Source organism: Astatotilapia calliptera, chromosome 18 (genome assembly GCF_900246225.1).
Source record: "Astatotilapia calliptera chromosome 18, fAstCal1.2, whole genome shotgun sequence".
Lineage (NCBI taxonomy): Eukaryota > Metazoa > Chordata > Actinopteri > Cichliformes > Cichlidae > Astatotilapia > Astatotilapia calliptera.
In genome coordinates, this window is record NC_039319.1 from 32,632,741 (window position 1) to 32,655,475 (window position 22,735).

The window sequence follows — 22,735 nt, forward strand, 5'->3', positions numbered from 1 at the left end:
AGTGTCTGGGAGGCTGTGGTTGCTGCTGCACGCAATGTTGATGGTGAACAGATCAAAACACTGACAGGATCCATGGATGGCAGGCTTTTGAGTGTCCTTGCAAAGAAAGGTGGCTATATTGGTCACTGATTTGTTTTTGTTTTGTTTTTGAATGTCAGAAATGTATATTTGTGAATGTGGAGATGTTATATTGGTTTCACTGGTAAAAATAAATAATTGAAATGGGTATATATTTGTTTTTTGTTAAGTTGCCTAATAATTCTGCACAGTAATAGTCACCTGCACACACAGATATCCCCCTAAAATAGCTAAAACTAAAAACAAACTAAAAACTACTTCCAAAAACATTCAGCTTTGATATTAATGAGTTTTTTGGGTTCATTGAGAACATGGTTGTTGTTCAATAATAAAATTATTCCTCAGAAATACAACTTGCCTAATAATTCTGCACTCCCTGTATAGCTTTAATGCACATAAAAAACAGCTGAGTGAAAATAAATTGATGGGGTTTTTTTTTTTTACACTAATAAAGTTGTGGAATTATATCGATATCAGTTATATCGTTATCGCAAATTTTCCAATATATATATATATATCGTGCTAAATATTTTTGTCCATATTGCCCTGCCCTACCTCATACATATAGAAATTACCAAAAGCATCCTGTCTCCAAACCCTGCTGCTGTAATATGGTACCTGTATGGTCTTGAGGTTGGTGAGCAACAAGTTTTGGTTACGTTGTTCAGCCAGCATGGCTTCCTTCTCTCGACTGAGTCGACTCTCTGCTTGTCTCAACATGTCTCTCTCTTTTGTCAGGTTCTCCACACGCACCTACAGACAGAGGCAGGTTACTGACAAAATGACAAAGGTGACAAAAGTGCCCATGAAACAACAAATATGACCATGAACTTGATCCAAATTCAGAGGATCATATATGTAATATTTTGTTCTTGCTCTCACCAAGAAAGATTATTTTTGTTTTGTCTCGTTCAGACCCAAAAGTACACATGATTAGAATTGTAACTTACTAGGGAGCACATTCATTTCCCTTTTTATTCCGTTTATGTTTATGAAGCAACTGCAAAAGCTACGTGAACATAAATTGCTAACTGGTTATGCCTTTATGGGGCAGTCTGGTTTTATTTTTAACATGTAGGTGTCATGTGTGGCTCAGCCATTAAACTGCGAATCCGCCAATGCTAAAAGATGCTTGAAGTAAATGTGGAATTGAAGCCTAAAACGCACATTGATACAGTCTACTATAACCTTTCTTCCCAATCATTCATAGTGACGTTTAATGTACTTCCAAGGTGAGTTAATATAAACTTCTCAGACATATCACAGGTGTTTAATAGACCAAACCAGAAAGAACTCTGGAGTATTGAAAATCCTCTCTTGTTTTGATCAACTCAGGCCGCTGAAACCTAATGTACAGAGAGGCAGATGTACTTTTGGGCCATTTCCATTGCAAAGAGAGAAAAGAAGGCACGGAAATTTTACAAGACAAAAATCTGTCAACCGGTCTTTTAGGTTAAAAAGCAGACAGACCCATTAGTCTAGCAAAATAAGTTATAAATAAAACTCCTTGCAGTGGTCAAGTGGCCCAGCTGTAAATTAAGTTACGGTATTACAAGTACAAAAAACAAAACAAAACATGTGCCTAAATTAAGCTACTATGTTAATATTATCTTAGGAAAATATTGGTTTTAATGTTTAATGTTCTCCATAAGTCCCTTTATCTTTCTAGCCGTCCTGATCCCCACTGCTTGTCTTGCTCACCTCTTCCAGAGCAATTTTTTCATTAGCCTGCCTCAGGTCCTGGCTCATTGTGTGGATAATGTGCTCGTGTCGCTGGGCTGTTACAGACATCTTTTGGTTCCTCTCCTGAAGGATAACGATCTCTCGGCGGTATGCTGATACAGCCTCCTGGAGTATTTCGTATCTGGTATTTAGAAACACACACAGATCTCAGCCTTTAAAAATAAATCCTGGCAACTCCCAGTACTACTCCTAAGCCTCCTGGTAGACACACCAATGGTATCAATGCTACATCACTTTGTTTTTAAGTTATTGCATTCACAAGATTGAGAAAAACTTCTTCTGACCTTGAGGTCACTGACATTCAAACTCGTACAAGATTTTTAATAGATGCAACTATTGTATCAATTTGAAAACTGAGTCACTGCATTTAACGACAATACTCCTTCAGCCGTTTACAGGCGAGCGGTAAAAAAAGCATAAACTGTCACATTAGTGTTTTGTGTCCTAAACCCACCGCTTGTTGCTGAACTCCAGCTGAGAAGTCAGCTTGGCATGGCTGGAGCGGAGTTCCGTCAGCTGCCTTTGCAGCCGATCATTGGTTTCATTCAGTATCCTGTCGTTCTCTGCCTTCTCCTTCTTATACAGCGCGAAGGCGTCATTGAGCTGGGAACAGACGGACATCAGAAGAGCTTCAAGAATTCGATTCCTAACTCAACATTCACTTTCATATAGAGATGTGCTCGTGTGTACCTGTTTTAAAGCTGCTTTTGTCTGAGCATTCGGTGCCGACTCTGCAGCAGCAGCTCTCTGAGGAGTAGAGCGAGTAGCTGGTATTGAAGAGCGGCCCTGTGCAGGTTGGGGAGAAGAGTCTTGACCTGAAGTTGCAAACAAAATAAATAAATAAAAATAAAAGCTTGACTGTGTGTGTATTCACCAACAAAGATGCTACATACAGGTCTTAGTATTTTTTTGTCACCTTGAGGGGGCAGACTGAAGCCAGTGCTCTGTGTCAGCAAAGCCTTGTACATGTCTCTCTGCCTTGCATTTGAATCTGCCAGCTGTTTCTGCTGGTTCCTCTGCTCTCTCAGTTGCTCCACCTCCTTATGCAGTCGATCCACACTGGACTCCAACTCTGATATCCTACAAGAAACCAAGGGCACATACTTCACGTTTAAAATAGACAGATATTTTCCCTGATTAACTACGATAAATAAAGATATCAGTTGACTTCATAATTAACTGGTTGAAAACAGTAATGTGAATACCAAGATAAATAATGTACCATTATTAGCTAAAATGTTATTAATTTGCAATATTGTTAAAAATACTACAATAAAGTATTTAGAATCCCCGTTCCATGACAGGTAAAATAGCTATAATTCAATTTGATAATTTGCAAATGAATTAAACCCCATATTTAATTAAAATAGTGCAAATGCAAGATTTAAAAGGTTGAGTCTGAGTTCACTCTTAGGAACTTGGAAATTTGCAGTTTAGAAAACAAAACAATGTTTAAAATTTTCAGCAGCTCAGTAGTTCGTTGCCTAAAAAGTGTCAAAAAATATTTTCATGGAATGAGTCTGGGCTACATGCTCACCAGTTTAGCCATGCTGTTGCAGAATGTGTTTTAGCATTAATAATAACAAATAAATAATAATGCTGAATTTAATTGCAATCACTTCAATCACTCACCCACAGAGTGGCAGCAAGCCTCTAACGCAGCGGTCTCCAACCTTTTTCGCGCCGCGGGCCGGTTTATGCCCGACAATATTTTCACGGACCGGCCTTTAAGGTGTCGCGGATAAATACAACAAAATAAAACTAGTACCGGTACCGAAAAAAGAAGATTTATTCATAACACACGTGAAAAGACCCAGGAAAACCAAGTTAACAATAAAAACAATAACAAAATAACGCTGAAAACCGATAAAAACCCTGAAAACCATACATTCCATACCTGAGCCTCAACTCTCGCGGCCCGGTACCAAACGACTCACGGACCGGTACCGGTCCGAGGCCCGAAGGTTGGGGATCGCTGCTCTAACGCATCTTTTGAGATTCCTTAATCAATCTTTGATCAAATTACCTAAAAACAAATGCTGACTAGTCCTACTATGACTACCACACCAGACATTACAGTCCAATCTTTTGTCATCTCAGTGGCGTGAAGACACAAAACTCCCAATGGTTAGATTGATTTGCTTCTGTACATCCAATTAAAATCACGTCTACTAGTTACTGAAAGTTCAGTGTTAAGACATTTGTGTTACTGCATTGTGGACACAATTGTACACCAATTATAAAAATAAGTAGCAGGGCTAAATATAATAGCCCCATCACATTTACCGTGCTGATGTTACTTGGCTCTGCTGTTTGTCCTTCTCCTCCTCCAGCTCCCTCAGCCTTCCCAGAAGGCTTTGGTTGTGCCTCTGGAGCTCCTCCACACTGCGGAAAGACAGCTGGTGAGGGCTGATCACCTCTGAAGTCCTAGAAATGTCAGCAGAGCTGCCGTCATCCTTGGTCACGTGGTTGCCCCTGGCTTCCTCCAACTCCACCAGAAGACCACACACCTGGAGAGAAATGAATCAGTGCAAGCTCTACTCTGTGTTTGACATTAATAATTTATTATTTCCCCACTCACATGATGGGCATTAAACCTAATCGGATATAACAGCACTAATGAATGAATTTCTTCTGTGTATTGCTCTGAATATCTTAGGCTACGTTCACACTGCAGGCAAAAGTGCATCAAATCTGACTTTTCTGACCCTATGCGACCCATATCCGATCATGGTATGACAGTTTGAACGGCACAAATCCGATATTTTCAAATCCAATGTAGGTCACTTTCGTATGTGGTACTGAATCCGATACATATCTGATATTTTGGAAAGCAACTGCTGTTTGAATGGTCATGTTGCATTAAATCCGTCTTTTACGTCACTGACACAAGACAGACAGCAATTTCAGCGCCGGAGAAGACAGCCTCTCACATCCCAATCCCACCACTCCTGGTTCTGACTCCATGTCCATATATACCTCTGCACGGAGGTAGCAGCCACTGCTGCAAACAAGGCCATTATTACAGCTCTCTTTTTTCTCAGTGTCCTTCTTTCTCTAATTAATTTGTCAAAATTCTGTCGGTTATGACTGTGCCCAAATTGATAGACTGCTGCAACAACACCTACTAGCTCTGTAACCGCCATTTTTTCTTCCGTAAACAGAGCATGTGTGTGACGTCTTCTCTTGCACATGCAGGCTGCTTTGAGGGCCGTGAACCGTTCACACTAGAGCGCATTTGCTGTCACCTTTTATTTGTAATGTGAACAACCAGACAAAAAAAAAAAAAAATCGTATTTGATCAAAAAAATCGGAATTGAGCATTAAGACCTGCAGTGTGAACGTAGCCTTAGCATACCTGAGCAGATGTATCCTCCAAGAGTCTTTCAATCCTCAGTTTCTCTCTCTCCAGGGTATCACAGTGCTGCTTTACCTCCTCTTTCTCTTTTTGCAAACTGTAGATTTCCTAATGGCAAAAAATGAACAATATGCAAGTTTTATGTAACCAAACAAATCAAAAAGTGAATCAATCGGGGTTATAAAACAGCTGCTTTACTGTCCGAGCTTGCTCCAGTTTGTTGCACAGGGAGGCCATGGATCTCTGCATGCTCTCATACTCCTCCCTCTGTTGTTTCAGGACAGGAGCTTTGGATTCGACCTCCTGAACAATCTCATCCAGCACACGGCTCACTCTCCTCGTCTCTTGCTTCTCCAGCTGAAGCTGTGTCTGACACTCAGCATACGCATTATACAGCTAAACACAGAGACAGCAAAAGAAGAATTCTTAACCACAAACGTCTACACTGCTCTCTACACTACAGTAGTACAGATACACTACTGGAAGGACGATTTACAGCACACTTGAAAATATCTAGAAACTTGCAATATATCAGAGTGTCTCAAGTAACAACCGCAATAAACAAATGAATGGTTATTCTTGGTTAAGCCCTCCATTTTTTTTGACGTAACATAGCAAAGCAATACAATGCTCTCTAATGGCCTAAAATTTTGTTCAAAACACTCCTTTGAAAAGCTGCTCCATGATGATGTGGTTTATGGCACCCTTTCTGGATATTCATAATACCAAATAGCCCTTCTACCACATCCCAAAGGTGTTTTATTGGATTCAGACGTAGTGTCTAAGTCTCACTGACACCTTGGTAAAATCCTGTGAACTCACATCAAAGAACTTCATGCCAGGTTTAACAATCGCTGCAATGGAGGCTGCTGAAGGGCACATGGCATCCAACTGTTCTTCAGTCATAGAAGGCATGCCTGGAACACAACATGCACATGTAAATAAAGCTGTTATGGGTTTCCAGAGACATTCTCATAAAAGCAGACTTCAGCTTGATAAGCACAGGTAAGACGTGTGTGTGTGTGTGTTCTCACAGCAGTGTTTGCCTGCAGCCTTCACTGTAGCATTTTCCAACTCCTTCTCCATTTTCTTGACCTTCTCTTTAAGCTCTTCTTCAAGACGAGTCTTTAGCTCCTCACCCTCTGACACCTTCTTTTCTAGAGCCTTATTGGCTGCAAAGAGAGCAAAATCAACCATACAGAGGTCATCAGTAACACTTTGAATATGGAAAGGTACAGAGCAGGTTAAATATATTAAGAATACACATTTACTACAAAGGCTTTGGGGTTGATGATAGCACTAGTTTTTGTTTGCATTATAAACGAATATTCAGACTTTCATTTAATGACCAGGTGTGCAGAAACAAAACTAAAAACATGGATTTGTACCTTCAAGTGTTTCTTTCACCAGCTTGCTGAGTTCTTCAACAGCTCTGCTCAGTTCTTGGGTCTTTGTCTCCATGTCTGTTGCTGCCCCCTACAGGGAGGAAAAGAATGACTCTTAGAAGAACATGGCACTACAGTATGACAGAAGGTCTTAGTTATTTAAGCAACAACTATCTTAGTGACTTTTCACCTTATAGAGTGAAGACAACTTGACATGAGCATTGAGTTCGTTGCGGTACTTCTCTTCCATGGCGCTCTTCTCATCTTTGACCTGGAAATACATTTAGAAAATAAATGCAATGCATAAAATATGTGTATGCAATCACTGTATCATTAATTAAATTGGCAGATTAAAAAAATGCTGATCAATTGTTTGATCAATAAAACCATTAAACATACTTGAAGAGATCTTTCAATAAATCCTGGAGCACAAAGTTTCGAAGGCAACTAATTAGGGTTTAAGCGCTTTGACACAGCTCACCACTGTCACCATGGAAACACAAAAACTCATAAAGCTTTCCAAGAAGACAGAGTATAGATGACATTTTTATGACTTATCACATATTTATCTATTTTATTTGACTTTGACTCTACTTGATAGCATTTATACATTTTTGCATTTAAGAAAATGTTTTCTCTAAAAACTAAAATTGAATATGACGCATAAAAACACAGGAGTTTTTTGGTGTTTTTTTGGACAAATGAAACAGATGACGGACAAAACAAAAACAATGCAGTTTCTAAAATGGAAACCAATGAACAGTTCATTTTGAAAGACCTTTATTTTTTTCTCTTTTGAATATTTATTATTGCTCATTAAGAAGTCACAAGTATTTCTTGTCCAATTAATCAATTACTAAAATAATCAAATGCTGCAGCCCTACACAAGTGTTTCTGTGTTACCTGTTTCAGTTTGTTGTTGAGGTCTTCAGCTCTTTTATTCTGACTTTCACCGGTTTCCTTCAGAACAGTGAGTTGACTTTCCAGTACAGCCACCTGTGGAAAGGAAATATTGTTAATAAAGACGTTAGCACTGTAGCTAGAATAGCTAATTAACCCTACATATTCCACAACTAATGCTAATAAAGGAGATTAAAACCAACAGGGAATTTACATTCAGTTTATACAGTACTGAATGTAAATACAGTACTGTATCAATCTTACCTTCTGCTCGCTGCTCTTCAGACTGCTCTGCAGCTCCAGGATCTCTTCGCCTTTCTCTCTGTTGGTGTTCAGCAGTTCCTCAGTTTTGGTCTTTAGCTCTGCAGTCAACCACTCGATCTTCTTCTCAAGCAGCTCCTTCTCCTGCTCCATGCGCTTCTCCCGGTGCTGTAAGATACATTTCCAGTAACACTTCTCTCTTCACGCCACAAAATATTTCCAGAGGAAAAAAATGGCATTTTAAAGGGGGACCAATTATGGTTTTTACTATAAGCTCAAAAATAAATAATTCGCAATCTTTGTTCAACCTGAACAGGCCTCAACACTTCTTGTCTGAAAGAAACAGTTTCATTTTCTATCCCTTTAAGACTGTCCAACTAAAAGGTCACTGTCTTCTAAAAGGCTGTCCCTTGTCTGGCTTCCACAAATAGAACTCAGTGCCAGTAAGCACCTTCTCTGCAGGACTGCAGGCCTTCTCGATTAAGTCAAAAATAATGATTATTGTGATGAGTCATTTTAGCCTCAAGCCCTTGCAAGACGACTCCAAGCCCATCTTGCAAGTGCAGCTGCTGTTCTTGGCAGACTGCAGTTTAAGCAAACATCTGAAACAGAGATTAAAGCAAAGCATCTGTTTGTGTGTAATATTATGCTTCTTACCTGCTTATTGTGTAGTTTATTTGGTGTGTTTAACATAAGGTGAACCTGTTGGGGTGTGTGTGTGTGTGTGTGTGTGTGTGTGTGTGTGTGTGTGTGTGTGTGTGTGTGTGTGTGTAGCGCACCTGTACAGATGCTGCAGACGACTGTATCTCGTCCAGTTTTAACTGCAGCTCCATCTTCACTTTGTTTGAGTCTGTCAGTTTCTCATTGAGACGTTTCACATCCTCTGCAAAGACAAATCCACAGACCACAAAAAGAAGCGTTAACAGGTTTCCACTGAACCAAACATGCACAATTTATCGAGGTGTATAGCTTCTGTAGTGAACTTACCAGAGACATTCTCCACCTCCTGTGTTCTCTTCTCTAGCAACCGCTCCAGCTCTCTCTTCTCTGCCTCAATCTCATACTTGGTCTTGGTTTGCTGGATCCATACATACGTGCACAAACAGTACTTGAATTATACTACTACACTAAGAGTGTGTAGAAAATTGAAATGTGTAACAATTATCCGGTATCTTCAGCAGACTTCTAAAGGAATTTCTGTGTTAATGATGAGTAAAAGGTCTCTTTTTTATTACCTGAGGTAATGGTTTTTCACTAATTCACACAGGGTCAAAAACATACAGACTCAAACACATGCGTACATCCTCACTAATACTTGGTTAAATGTCTCTTAGCAAGATGCACCTCAAACAGACAATTTTGGTAGCCATCAACAAGAGCTTCTGGTATAACTCTGGATGAATATTTCACCACTCTTCTTGGCAGAATTAGTACAGACTCTTCACTCTGGAGGAGTATGCAAAAATTGTGAAAGGAACCCGATACAAGCCAGTAAGTCAGGAAAGCTCACTAGTGACCAATGACAGTGATACTGACATGAGATGTTGAGAATATCCTGGTAAGCGCTGCTGTTTTTACACGTGCTAGTTACTCTTAGCCAGTTTTAGTGAAGCTTTATTTGAAGAGGCTCTAACATTGCTGGACTGTGACACTTGGTGACAAAACTCTCACACAATGTAAGAATAAACTGTTTAGTCTGAAAATGCAGAAAAGGAATTATAATTTGCCTCCATATCAGACACCACAGTTCTCTTCTCCAGACCAGTCTCTAGCACATACATAAAACCCAAGGCAACAGTGTCCATCGTGAGTACTATATCCAAGATGGAGGGGCACACATGGTAGCTCCTAATAACTAGTGCCTGCTCCTATGCGTTTTTAATAGATCACTTCTGAGTTTATGAGAATGCAGTAATTACTTAGAAGATGTAATTACACACTAATCAATGTATATTTACAAGTACAATAATCCTTTTTTCTGTTAAATAATCTCAAAAGACTATGATGCTACCATTACCAAGCTTAAAGATGTTGATTTTAGAATAGAGTTTATATTTTTGGTGAGTCCACTACAGCATAAAATTCTAGGATATATGCTTCAGTGGGAAATCCCTCAGACCTCACCTCCCTAGAAATGTAACTATACGTCAAGTCAGCACAGCCCATGACTACTGTGATTGGCCTGTTCTGTACCATCGATTCCTCCTGTGCATTTCTGGCTATTTTTTCACTGCAGTTTATCAATTTATCAGTAACAGATTAACAATCATTGTCTACTAGCAGCAACCAACCAACCCACCCAGTGACATCATGCTATGTACTCGCACAACATGGCAGTAAACACTAACCATGTTCAAAGATTTAGCTAGGTGTAGCACCGATAAATGAAGCATAATTGTATCAACACAGCTTTTAAGTTATGTCAATATAAAGCCCTTATCGGCATGTTTACCTGTTGCGATGGTTTATCTTCGGTGCTCTCTCCTTCTATTCCCTTTAGAGCGCTCAACTCTTCATCTGAAGAGAGAAACATTACAACCCATGGCATCACGAGATCCAGAAAAACAGTGCTAGACTACACTAAAACCTCATGATTCATTTAAAAATAGTCTCTGGTAAAGCATAAAAAGACTGTACAATGAATTACACTAGATTTCTTTTAATAACCCTCACACCCAAATCAGGTGCCATTGGCAGCTGTAACCTCTGAAATGTCTAACTGAGAGTGTCTTTGCAGAAACATTTCAGCCAGTGTTATAAACTAAATAGGCCTTGTTTAGGCCTATAATATAGAACACCAACAAGGATGGTCATCTATAACAGCAGAATATCAGCATTGGCTAAAACCAATATCACTTGTTATCAGCCTTATAATACTGTGCAAACGTTTCAAGCCACCCCTCGGTTATTTATTTTTTTCTAGGAAAAATGGGAAATTTAAGTGAATAAAAACAAAATATTGTTAAAACTGTTCAGTTACTAAAGATCTATTTGATCTGAAACAACAAAATTTTTTTTAAAAAGAAACTAAACAAATGGAATAACATATCAGCATCTGATTTCAACCTACATTTTTTTTATAATCCTGTTTTCCCAGAATTTCACAATCAGTGCATCATTAAACATCAATGTATTTTTTTTTTTCAAAGTGGACTGTACAATTAAGTTCTGTGCTGATATAGACAACATGTAGAATAAAGACACCGGCTGATATGCATATGATGACTTACTGAGCTTTTTATTTTCCTCCTTGAGGGTCTGCAGATCTTTGGTAGCAGACAAGATCTGTTCCTGACTCTCCGCCAATCTCTTCTCCATGTCAAAGTACTGTTGCTCTATATGGGGCAACAGTCAACAGGAACACAGGTGTACACAAGAAATATACACTTTAGTACTTGTCCGGTCACAAACACAGAGATCTGCAATGCTGATTATTATTTATTTATATTTTATATATATATATATATATATATATGTATATATATATATATACATAATATTTACATATATATTAACTTATAATTTGACAAAATCCCTTTTTCAGTACTGATAAAAGGTAGTGCCAACTCTATTCGAATTTACAGTAACATTGTGTGCATTTGGTTAATGGCGACAGCATAAAAACACAGGCTGGTACAAGATGTTTTTCAATAATTTGGGAACTGTTTTTTATTTCAACACACTACACATCACTACTTAATAATAAAATAACTTCAACAACTGGACAGATCTCCCTTCCGCCAAAATTAGCCTTAGCTTGATAGCGCAGCTAACGTTAGCGTGCAGGAGTAAGGGTAGCGAAACACATACAACATGTTTTATACCCAAACAGAGTGAGTACTCTAAATACTAGAATACTGGAATACTGGAATCTAGCAAGCAACAAAAGCAAGTTAAACGCCAAATAGCTAACCAATACGGACTTGTTCTAGGTACCCACCGCTGTCTGCTTTGAATCGCTCATGTTGAGTCTGGAGCACCTCGTTAGCATTCTGCAGCTCCGTTACAAACTTCTCCAACTTGTTCTGGATGCCTTTCGGGAGCTTATTCAGCTCCGTCCGCTCCAGAGCCTGAAGCAGGACGACCGCCATCGCTACCTACTCGTCCCGAAGAATAACGGTAAACTCTTGTAAAATAATCTTAATCTGTGCACCGTCTACAACCAAACTAACAACTAAAAAATGTCAAATTAGACGCGTACACAGGCAGGAAGTTTGCTTCATACTTTCAAAGTAAGGTAATGAAGTTAGACGAGGTAAATGAAAACTACTTATTAAAGCTGAGATGCGATGAATCGATATACGCTCTTCGAATATAAAAGTTAAATTGTTAATTTAATGTATATGGGCAGCTACAATGTATTTATCTGGTCTTGCCTCCAAGCCTACTTGGCTCTTATTGCAGCAAATTTTATTTTGAAGAAAAACTCTCAGCGCTAGTTTGCTTTGGTATGCTGACCATTTCCATCCCGAGTCACCTATTACGACACAGACGTGCGACGGAAATCTGTCAATGCATTTTTATTTTTTTTTGGTCTGCTGACGAACCATTAGACCTGTCAAAATTGCCTGCTTTTTTGGTTGAGGTTTTAGCAACTGTTTTACTTCTTTTGAATATTTTCCATGGTACGTGGAAGCTTATGACGTCCACGCTGTATTTTATAGTGAACCTGAACTGTTATTTTAATGAAATGTAGCTAAAATATGAGCTAGCTAAAGTTAGAGGGGCAAACAGCTGTAAATAATCAATGAGCGACTGCATATTTACTGCTTTTAATTCAACCGTATTTATAGATTAGAAACACTCACTTGTTGTAGTGCTCCACATCTCTTTTCCGTGAACTGTTTATTTACAGAAGCTCTTGGATAAAGTGCAATGTTTTTATCACCTCTTCATTTCCCTGTCAGAAATAATGGGTCGTGGATATATAGTCCAAGATGATGTGGAGGGATATCTGTCGAAACTCTGTGAACAAAAGGCAGACCCAGTCACAGGACTGCTAATTGGACAGGTACCTGTGTATACTAACATCTGTCGTGTATTAGGCCATGTGTAAAAACAGAACTTTGCATTCATTATACCAATTTTTTTTATATGCAAAGAGTGTGTCTAGCGGTGGCATATGTAAAATATGTTCAAGATATTGAATCAGGGCTACAACCAAAGTCCTTTTTAGAAGCAAGTAACAGTCACAAATACTTTGTCCATATAATATCAGAAAATAGTTGAAAAATACTAAAATCCTTTCAGGATGGAGTCCAGAGTTACTCAGTTTTATGTGAGCTGTGAAATGGTGAAAACGATTCTATGTTCTAAAAGATTAGATGGAAATTAATTAAATGCACTACATATAGTACTGTGCAGAAATATTCTGCCACCCCCATTTTCTATGTTTTATTTCCAAAGATCCAAACATTCTTGTCATTTTTTATCATGGTCTTGAGCTGCAGTTCTTCAGACTTTCTGAAGGTCTGTCTATTGCAGTATAGTCTCTGTATGTGACCATTTTCAGAGCAATGTTTCCAAGAACTGGACCGAAAATCCATGGCAGCAGGTCTTATGGAGTGATGAATCCAAATTTGAAATCTTTGGTTCAAATTGTCAATATGTATTCAGACAGTCAGGAAAGTGGTGCAGCAACAATTGTCTACAGCCACCTGTAAAACATTGACGGAGCCTCTGTTATGGTTTGCTTCTGCATTGCAGTCAGTAATGTTGCACTCTCACTAAAGTGCTTGCTCATAGGGGTCATATGATTGTTGGGGTTTTCTCTGTATTATTGTAGGGTCTTTACCTTGCAATATAAATTGCCTCAAGGCATTTTTTTTTGTGATTTGGCCCTATATAAATAAAATTTAATTTAATCATCTTGACAAAGAAAAAAACAAAATGCAGAAAGTCAAGAGAACAGTTCATGAAGACTGCATAAAGAAATTACTAGAAAGCTGCCTAACACAGAGTTCATGCTGTGTTGAAGAATAAAGGTGGTCATGCTGAATATTGACTTTCAAGCTAGTTGGAATTATAACTGAGTTTTAGCCTGTATACTGTATTTCCATGTATATTTACACGTTTTCATAAATCACTGGACCTATTTCCAATTTTTCTGGCAAAATCTAAAGAAACAAAGAGTGGCTAAAGACTTTTGCACAGTACTGTACACATGCTTTAAAATTAATACGCGAGCACCATATGTCACAATACGATAGGACATCAACATGCTGTGTGTGGAGTGAAGAGAGATTAATCAATATTACTGACTAAATATTTCAGAGCTCAACGCAAAGGGATTTTGTTGTCATGGCAATTCGGACCCCCCAAAAGGAGGAGTCTGCTGCAGCAGCTAGAAACTCTGTGGACAAGGAGTGGGTCACCGAGCATGCTCGACAGGTAGTTAAAGAGGGCCATGCCTCTCTTCCAGCACAAACTGATTTGATTTCAGCATGTATTATGCTCATGTATTAAATGAGGAGTGGAATGTGCTTTGAAATGAGCTGTGCACCTAGGTAGACAGACTTGCACACTGCTAGGGTTCATGTTTGCTATTGATTTCCAGGTGTCCAGGATGCTGCCCGGAGGCCTCTCTGTAGTGGGAGTCTTCATCATCACTGATGCAGATGCCAAGGACGCACTAACTACACTCCGACAGGTGAGAGTCATGTTGACACTGTTTCCAGCAAAATCATTTTGAAATTCTTGTAATGTGCTATAGCTTGTAGTGTGAAGTTTAATCGAAAATCAACTTAAGTGATTAGAAACGAGGTCTCAAACCTGCAGCTCTAGAGCCACATTTAGCTTTTTTGCCCATAATCCAGTTACTCTCTGTGGCTTTGACCTAAAATTAATATATCAAAATGAACATTGTAAATTTTTTTACAATTTACTTCTTTTTTTTTATCATTGTTTTAAGTGATTCTAAAAAATGTGCAACCTATATGTCAAATTTAAAATAAAATGTTTTAATATGTCTGTCACCTGGTGCTTTATGCTTTCACTCTTGCTAAGCTCCAGTAGTGGTGACTTCCATGAAGGTTAACACATAAGTGGCTGCACATAAAGAGATAGTTCCACCAGCTGTGAATTCCAAAGCTTAAAAAAAAGAAAAATCATGGAGAAAATTCGACAATTTAAGTGCAGGAAACTTGCCTCCAAACCTCCAGTACTTGGCCTGATGTGAAAAAGTAATTGCACATAAACCTAATACCTGGATGTGCTACGTGTGGCAGCAAGAACTGGTATGTTTTTCGGAACATTATCATAACAAGTGATCTCGAGCTTCAGCGTACTGACTGATGGGAAGACGTTCTCCTTCAGGAGTTTCTGGTAGAGAACGGAATTCATAGTTCCATCAATTATGGCAAGTTTTCTAAGTACTGAAGCAGCAAAGTAGCTCAAAACCATCACACTACCACCACCAAGTTTGACTGTTGGTGAGATTTTCTTTTCATGAAATGCTGTTAGTTTTATGCCAGATGTAACGGGAATCAAACCTTACCAAAAACCTGAGTTTTGTTTTTTTCTCATTAGGCTACAAAATATTTTTTCAAAAGTCTTGGACATTTTCAAGATGTTTTTTGGAAATGTGAGGCAAGCCTTTGTGTTCTTTCTGGTCATAGATTTTGCCTTGCCATTCTCCCATGGATGCATTTTTTTTTTACCAGTTTTGTCTTAGTGTTGAATGGATAATAATCACTATAAGTCTTTACAGTTCAGCACAGATTTGTTAAAAAATGCTTTATTTAATATTAAAATTTGCTAACAGGGTTAGCTTAGCTTGTTCAGATGGAAGACATCATGTGACTTTCATGTGGTTCAAGACTAAACACAAAGTGTGTGAAGAGCTAATTCAGTTTGATGGTGGAAATATTGTTGGAGCATGATTTTGTTCTTTATATAGCTATAAAAGAAATAAAAATAATTCAGAGATTTATTAGAAACTTTCTCACAAAAACACTACCATCAGTGATCATCTCAACTTTTTTTTTTTTTTTTTTTTACCAAAATGCAAACTTCCTTTTAGCTGATGTTGTTGAACTAATTAAAGCTCTAAACCCAGTCAAGTATATCTTAAATAACATTGATGACAAAGGTTTACCTGAAAACCCTACAACTCCATAAGGAGCTTGCTTAACTTAACTTTAATACACTGGAAACAGTCTTTCAATTTGTCTTTGACATTTGCACTTCAGTGCTAGAATAATCCCCAACTCCAAAAGGAGTGAAATTAAATGTAACCACAGAAAAGTAAAAAATTGGTAACATCATGCAGCGTGTGTATGTGTGTCTAGCTGCTGTTTGCAGTGGAAAATCTGATCTCCTCTGAGCACCTGTGGGACCCTGCAGATGATGATGTCACAGACTGTGTCACGCTGCACATCAATCCCAAAACCAGAAAGTATCCTTTTCATCAGCTTTGCCTTTGGCTCAGGTAGCTACCATACAGTATTTGTGGATGTTCTTTAACCCAGTGGACTAGAACTGTCTGTAGAACCTTTGACATCAAAGACCCCAAGGTCAGTTTGCATCTCTCATGTCTTACAGAAAAGCAGCTTCTATCTGCACAGCTCTAAAATATTACTCAAATGTGTACTGCCTTTTAAAAAAACATTCTTTGCTTTTCCCAAAACATGTAATCTCACAGTTTTGGAACACTATTTCAGTATGGTGTTATATGTCTTATTCACTGAACAAGGAAATCTATTATGTTCTGACTTCACAAACACAGTGGTAAAGTCCTTCCACGTTACATTTATCAGGGGTTGTGAATTAAACCTTTTAAAGTGAGATGTAGGCCACAAGGTTAACAGTCTTGATATACACTCAAAAATATAAACGCAACACCTTTGTTACTGCTCCCATTCCCCATGGGATGGACGTAGAGACCTAAAATTCATTCCAGATACACAATATAACCATCCCTCCCAAACAGTGGTCACAAATCAGTCCAAATGTGTGGTAGTGGGCACATCTGCTATATTGAGATAATCCATCCCACCTCACAGGTGTGCCACATCAGGATGCTGATCTGACATCATGAGTAGTGCACAGGTGTACCTCAGACTGCCCACAACAAAAGGCCACCCTGGAATGTGCAGTTTTTTGCGCTATTGGGGGTCTGGGGACCCAGAACCGGTCAGTATCTGGTGTGACCACCATTTGCCTCATGCAGTGCAACACATCGTCGCATGGAGTCTATCAGATTGTCAATTGTGGCCTGTGGAATGTTGGTCCACTCCACTTCAATGGCTGTGCGAGGTTGTTGGATATTCGTGGGAACTGGTACACGCTGTCGTATACGCCGGTCAAGCACATCCCGAACATGCTCAATGGGTGACATGTCCGGTGAGTATGCTGGCCATGCAAGAACTGGGACATTCTCAGCTGCCATCTGCCCTGAACAATGTGAACCATGATTCATCCGTGAAGCGCACACCTCTCCAACGTGCCATCGAATGTGAGCATTTGCCCACACAAGTCTGTTACGGCGACGAGCTGGAGTCAGGTCAAGACCCCGATGAGGACGACGGGCATGCAGTTGAGCGTCCCTGAGACGGTTTCTGACAGTTTGTGCAGAAATTGTTTGGTTGTGCAAACCAATTGTTCCAGCAGCTGTCTGGGTGGCTGGTCTCAGACGATCTTGGAGGTGAACCTGCTGGATGTGGAGGTCCTGGGCTGGTGTGGTTACACGAGGTCTGCGGTTGTGAGGCCGGTTGGATGTGCTGCCATATTCTCTGAAACGCCTGTGGAGACGGCTTATGGTTGAGAAATGAACATTCAATGCACGGGCGACAGATCTGGTTGACATTCCTGCTGTCAGCATGCCAATTGCACGCTCCCTCATTGCTTGTGGCATCTGTGGCATTTTGCTGTGAGACAAAACTGCACATTCCAGGGTGGCCTTTTGTTGTGGGCAGTCTGAGGTACACCTGTGCACTACTCATGATGTCAGATCAGCATCCTGATGTGGCACACCTGTGAGGTGGGATGGATTATCTCAATATAGCAGATGTGCCCACTACCACACATTTGGACTGATTTGTGACCACTGTTTGGGAGGGATGGTTATATTGTGTATCTGGAATGAATTTTAGGTCTCTACGTCCATCCCATGGGGAATGGGAGCAGTAACAAAGGTGTTGCGTTTATATTTTTGTTGAGTGTATGTTGTGCTGTTCTCTTTCATACAATGCTGCTGTTGTTGTTGTTTATATGTTTTCCCAGAGTGTGGCTAAGCCTGCAGATTGGAAGTACCAGTCGGGTTTGTGCTCCTCCTGGGCCACCGTGTCATGCAGTCTAAATGTAGACATGCTGCTACCACTACCAAACAACAGAACCAGCACAGGAAATATGGAGGAATGCCTTAAGGTTGGAACACACACTTGTGCATGAGACCTTTTTTTTTCTTCATGGGAACAGTTCTGACTTGGTTTTCTGTTTCAGGAAGGACTGAAAGCGTGGGCACACCAGATTGAGAGCGGACTGTGTCTGATTGATGGAAAAAGGCTACCCGAGGACTCGGAGCTCACAGTGGGACAGGTTGTTTATGATACTTGAATGAATGAATAAATGCTTGATTGCTGGTTTAGGATCGATTATTTGCACACTTTTATGCGCAAATCAATTCCAACATAGACTGCTGTGGCTTGATGATAAATAACAAGTGATTTTTTGTTGAAAGGCAGCAATAAAATTCTGACATCCAGTGTTTTTCTCTAGAGGAGGAATGTGAGACAGACATACACAGCTCAGCTGCTCATCACAACGGTAAGAGACGCACTTTTCTACTCTAATTAAGCACTTAAAACACTGTTTTTTTTACTGCAAGCTTCATTCACCCAAGCACACACACATTCATACCCCCATTTTTCTGTACCTAAACTCCATATCTAACATTTGCACATACACTCACATTCCGATGGATCCATAGGTGGAAACTTCAGTAGGTTTCCACCTATGGATCCAGTAGCTTAAGTATCTTGCCCAATGGTACTTTGACATGTAGATTGCTGTAGCACGTAATTGAACCACAGACCTTGTGATTGGTAGATGACACGTCACACAAGTAGTGGCAGTGAAGCCATAAATGGACACATGTGCTTGTGTTTGGTACATTTCTGTTAAAATTATACATATTTGCTGGAGTAAAGCTAAGTCAAGTTTTGAGAAGTTTGTGCATGACCATGAAATAAAATTTTGTCTTCCTTTGTGTTAGGAAAACAAGAGGTTAACAGATGTGATTGAGCAGTGTGGCGGCAGCGTGTCAGTAACAGGAGCAATCCACAGCAGAGCTTATCTACACAGCAACAAGCCAAAGGCCAGACTGGCAGAGAAGGTAATTCTTTAACATAAGGGTCGTTACAGATAAAAGATATGAAGTTCAACATCTGAGAAAAAGAATGACCCACAAATGAAATGAAAACAGAATTTATTATTTTCTCACGGAAACCTCTCTTGCGGACAGCTGCTGAAGAGGGATGTGGTTTCTACGGTGGCCACGAGAGTTCAAATGATGCTGGAGGAGCTGCTGGCATCAGACCAGGAGAGCAAGGGCAGCTGCAGAGACAAACAACAGAAAGGTGCAGACACAGTATGCTCCACCAATCAGTTGCTTACAGCTGTACATAGATAAGTTCAGGGTCATGGGTGGGTTTACTGCCAGCCAATGAACACATAGAGGCAGGATTTGAACACAGATAAGACCTGACCTCAACAGTACAAGGTGAGCAATTAGTAATGGATGGCACACGCTATTGTTAATCCCAAACACCAATTTCATAGTTGGTCTGGTATGAACACAGTGTATCCACATGTATACATGTGGCCAGTGCTTCTCACAAGAATGACACTGCTTGTGTATTGTTAAGGGGGATCCAGACCTGTTAATCCATGTAAGTCTATGGAGATGAAACAGCTAAAATGATCATAACTCACTGAATGTTAAAGCAGTTTAGTTCAAATAGTACAAATGCTACAACTACAGCCCCAATTCCAAAAAGGTCAAGACATAAAAAGCATCAAATGTTTAAACTGTGAAAATGTAGCATTTTAAAATGTATCAAAGCACTGAGTGGGATGGCAGCAACACATCTCAAAAAAGTTAGAACAGGGCCATGTTTACCACTGTTTTCTCCCCAGTCATCTTTCAACAATACTATAAACATCTAGGAACTGAGGAGGCCGGTGGAGTGAATGAATAGTGGAATTGTAAAGCGCTTTGAGGGTCTCGAAAAGCGCTGCATAAATGCAATCCATTATTAGTATTAGTATTATCTTTCTCCCACAATTCTTTAAATGAGTAAGGAGGAGGAATAAGGAGTAATAAGAAAAATGTTGTCTGTCTACACCTGATCACTTGATGGTGACATCTTCAAAGCAAGCCTCCTCCGGGGTGCGGGAGCCCCTCGGGGCTCCGGCCTCTGGGCCTGCGGCTCGGTTCACTCTGGCACAGCTGGCTGCCGGCAGAGCAGCCAGCTGAGAGCGGGCACGCCGGTGCAGCCCCCTCTAGCTTCTGCTCGGTGGCTACTGGGTGACGCCTCGTCTGGGGATCCTCAGCCCTTCCCATGAGGGTGGCACGGATGCCTCCTTGGTCCTCCTTGGGCTCTCGCACTCTGAGGCCTCTGGATGTCTGGGGCCTGGATCTCCTCCATGCCTGCTTCATGCCCTGGGGGACGGGGCTATGGCTCTCTACATCCTCTTGCAGACCATTACATGTGGAAACCATTTGAATACAAGCGCGCTGATCCACATAGGTGTGCACATGGGTGTTCACTGTTCGTAGACTTAAATTACACCCTTCTTGGCTGCTACTTCAAAGCACATTGTGCGCTGTCTGTCCTGCGTGCTGCACAACAACACTGAATATTTAGTATTTACTGCTGTTTACACTTAGCTAGATTAATGCGATGGTGTTGTGTTTAGTATGTTGCTTTGGTTTTTTTTGCTTGTTTTCTATTCTTCTTCTCTCAACAGGTGATCCAGGAGATTTTTTTTTTCTCCCCCCCTTTCTCACTGTCCCTCTCCCCTTCTGTTTTTTTTTCCTTCCTCTTTCTTTCTCCCTTTCCTATCCCTCACTCATGTCTGTCCCATCTGTAACATCTGAAAATAAAATATAATAAACAATAAAAACAAAGGTCGATCAAATGGACCAATACGGCAATGCCACGATGATCCATTTGGCAAAATAAATCCACTGGGTATCCTTGTTGGTCTTCAGACAACAATTCTGATGGCTAAAGAACCAAATGGGACAGGCAAAAAAAAAAAAAAAGAATGAATGAATGAAAGTTAGAAGTGAATAACCTTACTGTCGTGTCTTAATAGATGAGCACCATTAGAAGAGATGTTAAAATCAACGACCTCTCAATATTAGTTACTGTACCTGCGCTTCTCTGTCTGTCCTTCAGAGCTGTTCTGCCTCCCCCATCGTATCTTTTGTCCACTAAAAGTCAGCGGGCCACTCTGTGTGTGTGACTACCAGTTCAGTGATGAGGGTTTATCTGAGGTGACTGAGCGGTTGAAGGAGATGCTGGACATTGATGCAGCTGAGGAAGACTTGGATACCAGACAGGAAATGACTTTTGAAATCACAGGGTGTGATATTACACCAGGTGGGCACAGAGTTTGTGTTTGTAAAGTAGTATTTTCACACCAAAACCTAATTTCTAGTTTGGGTATCAGTTTTCACTTTCTCCTTTTGTTGTCACGGTATTGTTTAAATGGTAAATGGACACATTTTTTTATATAGCGCTTTTCTACTCACCTGGAGCACAAAAAAACACTACAACATGCGTCATTCACCCATTCATACAAGCACTTTTTATCCCTATGCTTAAGTGCTTTCTATCTGACACACACACATCAGGATCGAACCACCAACCTTCTGATTACTAGATGACCTGCTCCACCTACCTCCAGACCAAATCTTAGTGCCATTACTATATGAATGCAAAATATGTAATTGTGACATGCTGCTGCAGAGAACACGTGCCAAACTGCAGATGTGAGGTCAGATGTATATTAAAACAAATTAAAAACCATCGTAGCTCATCCATCTAATGGATGGGTATAAAAAAAAGTTCACTTCAATGGAATTTCCTGGGTTGGGAAAATCTCAGTATCCCATCTCTGTCATCATTTGGTGATAGAGTCAGCAACCTCCTCAAAGCCTCAGCCTCAGTAATACAACAATTAATGTTTATTTTTGTTGTTAACAGTGGTGCGATGATAACTATCAGTTTACAGTTTATATTAATAATGATGTCTGTTGAAAATTCCCATCACAAAGTTAAACTGAAACAACAAATAATTAACAAGTTACTTAATGAAATCATCCTGACTTCACAAACTTACTCCCTAGCTGCAACATTTTATGACACTAACAAATTCTAACCGTTAAATCAAGTGAACATCTGTATGTGCACACTGATGGTACTTTAGTTACGCCATTTTCACAATAATCAAGCAGGAGTTGGTGATGAGGGATGTTAACCTAGCTGATCCAAATGTGTGTTGTATGTTTTCAGAGCCCACTCAAGAAAAAGTCGAGGCGCCAGAGCACAAGAAAAACTACATTGGTAAAGACCTCTCATCTACATTTAATAAATTGTGTTAGCAAGACGAATGCTACATTTGCTTATTTTTTTTTTTTTTGTATCATCCAATCGTCTTCTGTTAGGGCTCAGTATTCAAATAACTAAAGTCTATTGTGTAGTGCTTTGATAATGATTAACTATCGGAAAAGAAAAAAGAAAAAAAATATATATATATATATATATTTTTTTAAAGGACATGCATGCTTGTGTACTCTGTCCTGACTGTCCTCCTTTTTGTTGTTTAGGTGTTGCCATGGCTACAGCTGTTGCCTTACTTGCTACTGCCGCCTCGATGCTGTATCTCAATGACATTTGAGGAAAATGAAATAAAGAAATAGTGTTTTGTTTTGATCTTTTCTGCCAAGTGGATCTTGGTTGAATCAGAAGATAACAAATAGGGCTGACTACAGTTATTTAAA

General features: G+C 39.8%; 2 protein-coding genes across 7 annotated transcripts in view; one reads left to right on the top strand and one right to left on the bottom strand.

The window, feature by feature from the left end:
- The window catches only part of LOC113009992 (nucleoprotein TPR-like), a 34,545-nt gene extending 22,596 nt beyond the window's left edge, over positions 1-11,949 (bottom strand). For all 5 annotated transcript variants that reach the window (XM_026148733.1, XM_026148730.1, XM_026148731.1 and 2 more), the window contains exons 1-19: positions 11,666-11,949; positions 10,956-11,060; positions 10,178-10,242; positions 8,713-8,803; positions 8,505-8,608; positions 7,729-7,893; positions 7,468-7,560; positions 6,755-6,835; positions 6,568-6,655; positions 6,214-6,351; positions 6,002-6,096; positions 5,378-5,575; positions 5,180-5,287; positions 4,108-4,331; positions 2,738-2,901; positions 2,512-2,636; positions 2,276-2,424; positions 1,780-1,942; positions 697-831 (exon numbers count right to left, since the gene is read on the bottom strand). In XM_026148733.1, coding sequence (XP_026004518.1) covers positions 697-831; positions 1,780-1,942; positions 2,276-2,424; positions 2,512-2,636; positions 2,738-2,901; positions 4,108-4,331; positions 5,180-5,287; positions 5,378-5,575; positions 6,002-6,096; positions 6,214-6,351; positions 6,568-6,655; positions 6,755-6,835; positions 7,468-7,560; positions 7,729-7,893; positions 8,505-8,608; positions 8,713-8,803; positions 10,178-10,242; positions 10,956-11,060; positions 11,666-11,816 — 2,442 coding nt within the window. In that variant the 5' untranslated portion in view covers positions 11,817-11,949. The remainder of the gene's footprint in view (positions 1-696; positions 832-1,779; positions 1,943-2,275; positions 2,425-2,511; positions 2,637-2,737; positions 2,902-4,107; positions 4,332-5,179; positions 5,288-5,377; positions 5,576-6,001; positions 6,097-6,213; positions 6,352-6,567; positions 6,656-6,754; positions 6,836-7,467; positions 7,561-7,728; positions 7,894-8,504; positions 8,609-8,712; positions 8,804-10,177; positions 10,243-10,955; positions 11,061-11,665) is intronic.
- A 245-nt stretch (positions 11,950-12,194) lies between these two features.
- Positions 12,195-22,667, top strand: odr4 (odr-4 GPCR localization factor homolog). Of its 2 annotated transcripts, XM_026149084.1 has the most exons (14): positions 12,195-12,350; positions 12,633-12,736; positions 13,999-14,115; positions 14,282-14,374; positions 16,014-16,120; positions 16,202-16,238; positions 17,947-18,090; positions 18,166-18,261; positions 18,442-18,489; positions 18,938-19,057; positions 19,187-19,301; positions 21,129-21,332; positions 22,248-22,298; positions 22,562-22,667. In XM_026149084.1, the coding sequence occupies exons 2-14, from the start codon at positions 12,638-12,640 to the stop codon at positions 22,630-22,632; spliced, it is 1,302 nt and encodes a 433-aa protein (XP_026004869.1). In that variant the 5' UTR covers positions 12,195-12,350; positions 12,633-12,637; the 3' UTR covers positions 22,633-22,667. The 2 variants fall into 2 exon arrangements, with proteins under 2 accessions (XP_026004869.1, XP_026004868.1); XM_026149083.1 differs by lacking the exon at positions 21,129-21,332 and having other exon boundaries at positions 12,290-12,350.
- Positions 22,668-22,735: the final 68 nt, after the last annotated feature.